This window comes from Gracilinanus agilis, chromosome 3 (assembly GCF_016433145.1).
Source record: "Gracilinanus agilis isolate LMUSP501 chromosome 3, AgileGrace, whole genome shotgun sequence".
NCBI classification, from domain to species: Eukaryota; Metazoa; Chordata; class Mammalia; order Didelphimorphia; family Didelphidae; genus Gracilinanus; species Gracilinanus agilis.
This window is the reverse complement of record NC_058132.1, coordinates 680,748,045-680,758,715: the sequence shown is the minus strand read 5'-3', so window position 1 is coordinate 680,758,715 and position 10,671 is coordinate 680,748,045. Positions and strand designations below refer to the sequence as shown.

At 39.6% G+C, this 10,671-nt stretch overlaps 1 protein-coding gene across 1 annotated transcript; it reads left to right on the top strand.

Moving 5' to 3' along the window:
• The first annotated feature begins 637 nt into the window (after positions 1-637).
• DNAJC19 (DnaJ heat shock protein family (Hsp40) member C19) lies at positions 638-10,350 on the top strand. The gene is made up of 6 exons (XM_044670953.1): positions 638-765; positions 2,403-2,454; positions 2,554-2,627; positions 6,160-6,239; positions 8,147-8,217; positions 10,140-10,350. The coding sequence occupies exons 1-6, from the start codon at positions 763-765 to the stop codon at positions 10,208-10,210; spliced, it is 351 nt and encodes a 116-aa protein (XP_044526888.1). The 5' UTR covers positions 638-762; the 3' UTR covers positions 10,211-10,350.
• The last annotated feature ends 321 nt before the right edge of the window (positions 10,351-10,671 follow it).

The following is a 10,671-nucleotide window of genomic DNA, read 5'->3' as shown; positions in this document are numbered from 1 at the left end:
TATATACATACATATAATGTCTATATAGTATGTATAAGTAATGTAGTTATAATATTATTTATCAATTGTGTGCCTCTGACTACCTATCTATAAATGAAAACGGGAAGAATCCACTGGTCATTTCCTGAAACACCAAAATTAAACACTGGGGAGTAACCAGTGGATTCTTGCTATTTTCATTGGTAGATAAGATAGACCGGCAGGCAGACAAACAAAATAGACAGATCGATTGATCCACAATTTAAATTATACAGTATTTGTTAAATCTACATCATGTTACAAAATATATGTATTTATGCACATATATGTGCATGCATGTACAATGTTACATCATACCGGTGGCATTATGCACATCTACGCTTTATTGTACCTTAATATATGTCATGTATAGGGCGCTTCAGCTCCCTAGTGCGGAAGCGCTTCTCCTACACCTCTTCCCGAGGAAAGAGCCGGGCGTGAGGCCCGGCGCGTCCCTCTTATCCCGCCCAATAGGAACCCGCGCTGCTCGGCTGAAGCCAATCCGCAGTAGATGCCGCGCCCCGCCCACCCAGTCTCGCGCCCGCGCTCCTTTTCACGACAGTCGGGCAGCGTCGCTTTGCGACAGCGGCTATTGGTTGGCTGTCCTTCTTGTGGTCACTAGTCACTCGTTGTTCATCGCCAGTAAAGGCGGCGGCTGCGAGCCGAGGGCCGAGCGGACGACACGCGGCCTCTAGGCTGGGATGAGCTGCGGCTTCGCAGACTCAGGGCAGCGCCGGCCGAGCCATGGTAAGCGGCCTCGGGGTCTAATTCGAACCCAAGCCCTCTGGGGCCGTGAGCTGGGGAGAATCTCTCGTCCCTGCTGTGGGGGAGGGGCGGACGTAGGGAAAAACTTGTCTGAAGTCCCGTGGGCCCGGAGGGGGATTGACATTCGAAGCCAACTCCCCCGTCTTCTAGGGGAGGACGTCCAGCTCGACCCTGAGTTTTACAGCCCCCTACTGGGGACCTAGATTGAAGCTCAGGCCGGCCTGAGTTCGAATACTGCTGCAGATCTTAGCAAGTGTTTGGCCTCAGGGTCTCTGAAAAACGGGATGACGACAGCCAAACCCTGAAGACGTTCGCTGCCCCATCCCTTCTCTCCCCCTCAGTTGTCCCATCTGTAAAATAGGCTTGGACCACTTCAGAGGAGTCAGGCCACCCAAATCGGATTAAAATGTATTCGGGAATCACTAGAAAAAATAAATGGTCCTGGGGACCATTTTCACCCCTGTAATCTACAGCCACCAGGACAAAGCTGTGACTATGACAGGACCAGGTGTTGTGTCTGGAAGATGCCTTGTTGCAACCTCTGCTTGAGGGATAGTATAGAGGCTTCATAGATGAGCCTCATTCCCCTTGTTCTAGATCTGCCTCATATGAATACAGTGTGTGCATAATCTCGTGGTGTGTGCATGTACACGCACACGTGTATCACACAGTTACATCGTCATTACACATGTGTCATCACACACTACACATGTGTGCATTGTTTATGTACATGCATATGTGTATGTCTTGCCTCTGTGTGCACATGGTATGTGTGTGTATATATATATATATATATATATATATATATATATATACATGTGTCTGTATGCATGTTTAACCAGTTTGGGCTCCAAATTAAGGAGGCCCTAATAGTTGCAGGTGGGAAGGGAAGGAAGGGTTGCTGTGCACTGGGGATCTTTGAGCCAAGGCTTGCTGACCACCCATCAGAATGTGGTCAAGGGAATTCTGCCTTGACTTCATGGCCTCTCCAGTTCCTTTCAGCTCTGGAATTCTCTGATTCTTCCTTAACTTAGGTATCTCAATTCTTTCCCCTCTGCCTGCATCTTTTTTTTTTAATGGTCACAAGTCCAGAGTCCTCACTGTGGCAAGAGTAGGAGGAGCTTGTGTAGATGGAAGCCTTTTGTGCTTTGGCCTTTCAGTTAAAAGGGATTTTTCCAATGGTAAATATAAGTCCTTATTGAAAAAGCCTAGGTACAGGCTCAGAGATGGAAGGTCCTTGCTTCAAATCTGGCCTCAGACACTTCCTGGCTGTGTGTGACCCTGGGCAAGTCACTTAATCCCAACTGTCTATCCCTTACTGTTGTTCTGCCTTGGAACCAATATATGGTATTAATTCTTAGATGGAAGGTAAGAGCTTAAAAATAGATAAAAGTCCAGGGAGTGGACAAACTTTGAAGTATTAAAGGACCAAAGATTTAAAGTTTGGAAAGTCATTAGGGCAATTTTAGATATGTTTATGGCATCATAAAGTTGGAAAGCATCATGTTTTTACCTTTTTTTAATTTTAATTAATTTTACCAGTGAAATGAAAACCAAAAATTATAAAGAAGGGGAGGAGGAAGGATGGAAGAAGTAACTCTTTTTTTTCCCTTCTCTAGGCCAGCACAGTGGTAGCAGTTGGACTGACAATTGCTGCTGCAGGATTTGCAGGTTTGTAGATGATGGAAAAGTGGAAAAGTAGAAGGAGCATGGGGAACCAGGGACTTTGTTTTTATGTAAAGTGCTGTTCACTTTTTTGTTTGGTTTAAGGCCGATATGTTATACAAGCAATGAAGCATATGGAACCTCAAGTAAAACAAGCTATTCGAAGTCTGCCAAAAACTGTAAGATTTATTTTATGCCTTTGCTGCTTTTTCATTAAATGATAATTGTTGGGGTGGGGGAACAGGTCCTAGATAATTGTTTGGCTCCTTTAGTTCACAACTTTAGCTTTTCTTCACCCCTACCAAGAGAGGGCCTAGGTTCCCAATGTGATCTCATGCCATCAGCTAGACCAGACAAGGTGATGTCAGTGCCAAACTACATGTACAGTACCTGAGTGCAGTTGAGCTAGAACTGGGGGGGGGTCTTTGAACTTTAATGGGGGTGGGTGGGAAATTACCTCCTCATTTCAACAGAATTGATTTCCTTTGTGATTCTGTGTATTTGATGCCTTTAAAAACATGATTCTGAGGGTTGAGTAGATTTCATCAGACTGCCAGAGGGGTCCAGGACCACATAAAAAGTTAATAACCCCTGATCTAGAAGGATACCTAAAAGGTAGGTAGACACCAGCTGAAAGGATGCCATTGGATTTTAATCTTAGCAGATTCTGTCATCTCTCTTTCCTTGCTTTCATCTCCAAAAAGTTTGGTAGCCCAAGCATAGGGAATTGGGGTCAGAGGAGATGGCCCAGAACTCTTGTGCTTCCAGCTGTCAGTTAAGTGGTCATTCTTTTACCTTTGGTCTATCTCCACCCCTCATGTGATTTAAACCATGTAAATCACGTGCAAATAAAGGTCCCTGGTTCTGAACTCTTAAATTCCAAAACACTGTCCATTGTAACACCATGGGTTACTGGCTTCAGAAAGGCAATTCTAACTGGAATATAAAGGTTCCTTTTCTTTCTAGAAATGGAAAGTGTCACTGTTTTTGTCTCTACAGAATCTGTCAGGACAGTAATATATTCCTGTGAGCGTATTTTACAAAGAACCTTTGGGATACAACTTTACTAGCTATCTCTGGACTCAGTTTTCCTCATCTGTAAAATGAGGAAGTTGAACTAGATGTCCTCTGAGGTCCATCTCAGTTCCACGTCTATCTTCTGTTATCCTTTCTGATGGAATCCATACTCCTCCCTCAGGAATCTGACCTATGTACAGAGTCAGCAGTGGGGAACATGCTTCACTACACATCTGCCTTCCAAAAGGCTTATCTTAGAAGGCATGTGCTCTAAGTTACCACCCCAGGACATCAAGAAAACATGGTACCTCCTTCTGTGGGATTCACCGTCATCCCCCAAATCTGACTTCCAGAGTTACAAGGGACACTTTTAGAGAAAAAGTCTAGACATAATCTCACCTGTAGAGTCCCCTCTGGTGTTTCTGAAAAGCGACCCTCTATCCTTCGAGGTATCTAATGACAGAGAATTCACTACTTCCTTGGGCCTTCATCAGTTCTCACCTCAACTCTTTTGTCAAGAATCTTCTTATAAGAGTAAACTTATAAAGGGACCAAGAGTTTTTTTACTTTTTCTCCCAGCCTTAGATCTCCCTGCTGTCCAAGCAACTCACCACTCAGATGCCAAAGTGATCCTAGTTAAGCCCCTATAGAAGTGTTAGCAGCTCCTGTCACCTCTGGGAAAATGCTTAGAGCGCTGCATCATTTGGCTGCAGCTTCTCTGCATCCCAGCCAGTCAGAGCTCCTTGCTCTTCCATTTTATACACATTGTCTATCCTTCCTTTGGGCTCAGAACTCTGACTCTACCTCTGCCACTTGACTCACCACCAGCTCCCTTCACAGCTCCAAGTACCAACCAGTTCACAAAGCTCTTTCTGAGGCCATCAGGAAGAGCCATCCCAAAATTATTCTTTACACTGTATCTGCCTGCTGGTGTGTAAGCTGCTTCCAGGTATCAGCTGTTGTCCGTCATGTAAGCCCATAAGGCTATAGACACTTAATAATGGTTGGTTGAGTTGGATTTCAATCTAAATGCAGGGCTTGACATTTTTCCTATGTAAATTTATCTTTGATTTGTCCCAGCATTCTAACCTGTTAAAACCTTCTCCGATCCCATTGTCTCAGATTCCATGACATCAAACATCAAGAAGTTGCTGATTTAAAATGCTGACCAAAACCTTGGAACACACTATTAGAGGCTTTCCTAAACCAGACTGATTATCAGCCAATTGTAAATGGTCATTGAGACATTTTCAAACCTGCCTATCTATCCCATATCTTGACTTCTTTCACAAGTTATCATCAGCCTTACTTGTTTGTAATGAATCCAGTGGCTACATTTACTGATGTCTTCACCGTCATTGATTTCATGTTTCTTCTATTCTACCAGGGATGGATGGTCCCCTGTATTAGTATATAAGTTTCAAAATCTACTCGAATTGTATTTTTTTGCCTGTTCCTAGCCCTGTGTTCTTCTCTGTAGTTGCCAAAAGATCAATGGTCAAGCAGTTATTCTTCGTTATTTAACAGCCCTGGGATGTCACGTGTCCAGGCCAGTTGACTTTACAGAATCTCAGAAAGAATTTGTAAAGTGAGTGTTAGACCGATACACCAGAAGCCACCCAATCCACCTGGTACCTGCATTAGGGAAATCTGTGGTCACCTCTGAAGGGCTCCTGTTCCCCTGGGTGTGAAGATACTCTTTTCAATAATAACAAAAAAATCTATAATTTTCATTGTTTAGTTATAGATCTGCTGCCTGGGCTAAGCAGAACAACCTTCTAAGTAATAACAACTAATGAGTCCCTCTCCCGCCCCACCCTCCCTAAGCCTCATTATCAGGCCACACATCACATGTCTTTATAGATGGTCCATATGGCATGACCTCCAGACCCTTCCCTGTGCTGGCTGCCCTGCTGTCGACACACTTGAGCTTGTCAAGGTCTTTTTGAAAGTGTAGCACATGGAAATGAATGTGCAGAAAACAGACTGAGCAGCTCTGAATGCAATGGATAAGTACATCTCTTGTTCCAGACACCAATCCTCTCTTAAGGCAGCTGATGGTTGCATTCATTTTAGGGCAGCCAGCCTTGCCACACTGTTTGGCAATCAGTTCATATTCCTTGAATTCTTAATTTGCACTTTAGTTCCCTCTCAAGTATTTTTGTTCCTTTACCACCTAAAGGTCATCTTTCTTGCGAGAGAAAATGGGAGTTAAGGAGTATTCCTTTCTGTTAAAATTAATGGATCAGCATGAAGCTGCAGTTCTACCACTTCCCAGTTCTTGCATTTGTGGAGTTTGTTGGGCTCAGCACATTTGAGTCTAGCATTCATGACACTCTTACAGGTCCCAGCAAATTTTGGATTCCTGCCCTTCTGCTTCCATTTTTGGAACATCTTTTTAAAGCCTTATTTCACTAGAATTTCTTCTTCAGTCATATTCCCAATTCAGTACATCTCCCTTTACTTCTTCCTTGGGATCCTTTATAATTCCAGCAGCAGCATTTCTTGTCTTACTAAGTAACACTTAAAGGAATCCCACTTAAATTCATGTTTCTATGAAACAAGAATAAGGTGCTTAAATGAAATCTTTGCTAACTATTCTTTTTTGAAGATTCATTTGAAGACTTTCTACAAAGTTATTCTCCCCTCTTTATAGACCATTAATTTTTCTTATTAATGCCTTTCCCATTTCAGGCCTTCAGTGGAGGCTATTACAGAGGTGGGTTTGAACCCAAAATGACAAAACGAGAAGCAGCTTTAATACTAGGAATAAGGTAAGTTATATAATTGTCTCTCTTAAAAGTTGCTGTGGTGCGCTGGGTACATAAATGAATGGAACTTCCACCATTAAGAAGGAGATATAGGAGTGTGTCCCACATGATTGCTGTAACTTGTATAGCTTGGGAAAGTCAGGTCCATCTCTCTACTAAGATGTGGTTATCACCACCCTGACCTTTGTATCCATATGGTTCCTTCCTTTATACATCTTTAAAATAAGTACCGCCCCTGCCAAGGGGCAGAATGGGAGGGAATATTTGTTTGGAAGTCAGTGAGTCCCATATTTACATAGCTGCTTCCAGATTCTCAGAACAGAATGGGTCCAGAGAATATAGGAAGCAACATAATTCAAACAACTTTTGTCAGTGAACTCAGGATATTTGAGCCCTAGATTAGCCTTCTTTATTAACAACTTTGCAATAAAGTTTAGTACAATCTTGGGATAAATGTTTTTAAAACCTAAAATACTTTTTTTTTGGTGGGGGAGGGGAGGTGTCATTCTCCATAACTAACAATATCTTGATAATGAATGAAGGGCTGAAAGTGTCAGACGCAGGCTTTGGAAAGCATTATGGCATGGTAGACAGAATGCTGCATTTAGTGTAGAGGACCTGGTCAAATCCCAGCTATCATTTAGAATCCGTTTCTTTGGCCAATCTTTTTACATCACTGGAACTTGGTTTTCTCATCTGTAAGGTGGGGTGGGGTGGGGTAGGAGGGATCCTTCACATCTCTAAATCTTTGATCCTGTGATCTATCTATATCTTGATGTTTTCCATCTTAACATGTTTACATGTGGTCCCAGGCCTATGACAAATTAGTAATTCTGATGTGACTTTTCCTAAAAGGATTGGAACATAGTTAATAGACTTTTTTTGAAATACAATTAGATTACATCTATGACAATCCCGCGGATTCACTTGTTATTCTTATATCATAAAGAAGTTGCTTGAGTTGCAAAATTAAACAATGTCGATAACTAAAATTTAGAATAATGGGGTAGAACATTTTCATTTTGAGCAAATCTTAATGTCAGTGGAACTATTTTAAGTATTTCCCATTCTTTGTCTTGATGAAAATTTTCCCGAAAGGCATTTTTAAAGTCTTTATAAAATAGAAAAATGCCCTTTTTTCACATCAGTGAAGTGATCTTGGTCTTGGCAGATATCAGTTGAATGACATAACTAAGAACTTTGCCTTTTTTAGAATTCATTTGTTTTAAATAGTTCTCCTTTGTGTTCACTAGCCAATTTCTTTATTAGGAAGTTTTCTACTGTGCCAACTTCCTTTCACTTCCAGCTATTGAAATATTAAGCAATTTTTATGATAACATAAATAATGCCAAAACACTTCACTTGTTTTTTGTTTTTGTTTTTAAATCCTTACCTTCCGTCTTAGAATCAATACTGTGTATTGGCTCCAAGGCAGAAAAATGGTAAGGGCTAGAGAATAGGGGTTAAGTGACTTGCCCAGGGTCACACAGCTAGGAAATGTCTGAGGCCAGATTTGAACCCAGGACCTCCCATCTCTGGACCTGGCTCTCAATCCACTGAACCACTTGGCTGCCCCCTCCACTTGTTTTTAACAGTGAAGCGACATCACTTTTCTGACTAAGGAATTATTTATTTTCCATATTCAAAAGACTCCTTTTGTTTGTTGACTTTGAAATAAATGAATATTTTGCTTGATTAACTTGAAGTTTTACTCATATTTTAGTGAATCCTAGCAATGCAACTTACAAAGGACCTTATACTATTCAGTGACACACTGCAGACTCTCAGTATCTTGGTCATTTCTGTAAATATAGTATTTGTTGTGGCATGTATTCATCAGGATTTCTTAAGAGACTGCCCCAAATTTGGGCCAATAGTTTTGCGCAAAGTCAATGATTTTTCTTTATTAGCCCTACAGCCAATAGAGGGAAAATTAGGGATGCTCATCGACGAATCATGCTTTTAAACCACCCAGACAAGGGTAAGTAATCATTATACTCCTTAATATAAACCTTACTGTTACTGGTTATCTTTAAACTAGAAAATAGAACAGCAGAATTCACTCTCTAGTCTTGGTTTTTCCAAGAGAAGAAACTTTAAGTTAGTTATATGTTTCAGGTAAAATGCCATGTGTTCAGTAATAATTTTTTTTTCAAAGTACTTAAGGAAAATGTCTGATCAGAATTGAAAATGCCCCCAACTAAGCATTTCTTAAAAATTGGTAAATGACTATCAGTGAGAGGCTTCATTGATGTTTTAAAAAGTAGTGTCAGTCAGTTTACTATCATTCAACCTCACCATTAAGACTTGAAAAAGGAGCCAGTGTCCTTTTTTTTTTTTTAAGTGGCCCCTTTGTACCTCTTTGGCCACATCCAACACTTTGTGCTGCCTGCTTGCCTGTCTCATGCTTTCTGAGTGCTCTCAGGTGGATGTAGGTAGATGTCCAGGGACCTCACTTCTCAGGTTTTCTGGGTTGTTTGGTCATTTTCCCTATTTCAGGGAATAGTTTTATCCCTGGAATATCTACCTTCTTAGGTTGCAACACTACAGAAGCATATGCACAAAAATTCCTTCCCTTTCTTCTCAGGCTTTTGGTTGTTCAAAATGATCCTTGGGGAAAATTAGACTTGTGAAAAATGAACTCCTTGATGGTCCTAAGCATCACTTGATGCTCTGGGCTCTAATATCAGGCATCCGAGGTTGTTAGTTGTTCCAATTCATCTGTGACAGAAATAGACCCACCACCCAGGACCCTTGACTATGAGCACTCGACCTTGGTATTCATTTTACTGTACCCAAGGAAGCAGCTCGTTTGTGGACTAGTTATTGTAGGCATTATTTTTAAATAGTTCCATAAAATGTAAATGTAAATATAAATATATATATATATATATATTTGTTTACTGCCTCAGGGAAGGAAAGGAGAAAGAATTTGAAACTCAAAAGGAATATTAAGAATTCTTTTTACATGTAATTGGAGAAAAATAAAATTGTATTTTAAAAAATGGTTACAATTTTGATGACAAGAAAATATTCCAATGTATGATAATTCAATAGGTAGATTCAAAAGGAAAAATTTGTTATGTCAAATGTGACTTTCAAATAATTTTTTTATAAGTAAAGGAACATAACTAGAATATTAAAGTGAATGAAATGTTCATGGGTTTTGTTACATGTATCTGATATAATAATACCTCACTTATCCATCTGCCTCAGCTGTTTGAAACACAGCTAAGAATATGCTAGTAGCATGCAAGGATCACAAAGAGGCATCTCATCCCTGGGAGAGACTCTCAGAAGGATTCCTTACTTTTCTTTTTGGCTGATCACTTTAGGCACAGTACTAACCACTGGTTATCTAGTTTCCTAAAGCACAGCACATTCAGAGCCCCAAGAGTAAGCATTGACTCTTAAGAGATAGAGGATAACGTAAAAAGCAGACCCAGGTACTCAGAAAGTCAAGGAGTCTGAGACCTTTCTGTGTGGAGGCAAGAAGCTGCCCAGATCAATTGCTCATTACAGCAATCATGTTTACAGCATCTAATAGTTGTTAATGTTTGTAATGATGACCAAGTCATTGAGAAAACCTTTAAATTATGTTCCACAGATTACATTTTCCACAACACATTTGTAATATTTTAGAAAGCTTTCCATCCAACTTGTTCAAGTATACGTGTTCGAGTTTAAAGGGGCAAAAGTTCTTTTATCTTGAACATTCACTTCTATGGAAAGTCTTATTCTTTGGTAATGCCAGCTAAAAGGAATGTTATTTATAATTTTTTAAATAATTATTTCATGTTGCCTATGTTACTTGGTAGCAAAAGAAAAAAAATATGTTCGCTAGTCAAGTAGGACATTTCTTCTCCCAACCTCCATTACTATTCCTTTTCTTTTTTCTTATAGGAGGATCTCCTTATATAGCAGCCAAAATCAATGAAGCTAAAGATTTATTAGAAAGTCAAACTAAGAAATAAGATTAACACACTGATCATTTCAAATTTATATATATATATGCACATATATATATATATATCAATTACTTTATGTATAGGAATCCTAATGTTTTATAATAAATAACTTCATAAAAGTTTTATAATAAATAATTTCTTTACTGGTTGCTGTAGTTGGTATTATTATTATTATTTTTTCCTTTTCATTAATTTTGATGCTATTTTGTAATTATTAGATTACAAGTGTTATTGTCTTACAAATTATGAATATTTTTCCTAATGGGAATTGATTAAAACCTGAAACATGATTCTTTAGTTAGAATACCTATATTTAGAATCCAACAGAAACAAGTCATTACTCCTGTGACCTAACAAATGGGTGTACTCTTGTCTGTAGTATTTTTATACCATATTGACTCCACCAAGATTCAAATAATTTTACAGTCTTATAAAATAGATAATGCTCATAGATGAAAAAAATAACA

Excerpts from the sequence above, each read along its gene's own strand:
- DNAJC19 (XM_044670953.1), top strand. Across the intron at positions 6,240-8,146 it reads GCTTTAATACTAGGAATAAG|CCCTACAGCCAATAGAGGGA; the intron begins GTAAGTTATATA and ends TTTCTTTATTAG. Across the intron at positions 8,218-10,139 it reads TTTAAACCACCCAGACAAGG|GAGGATCTCCTTATATAGCA; the intron begins GTAAGTAATCAT and ends TTTTTCTTATAG.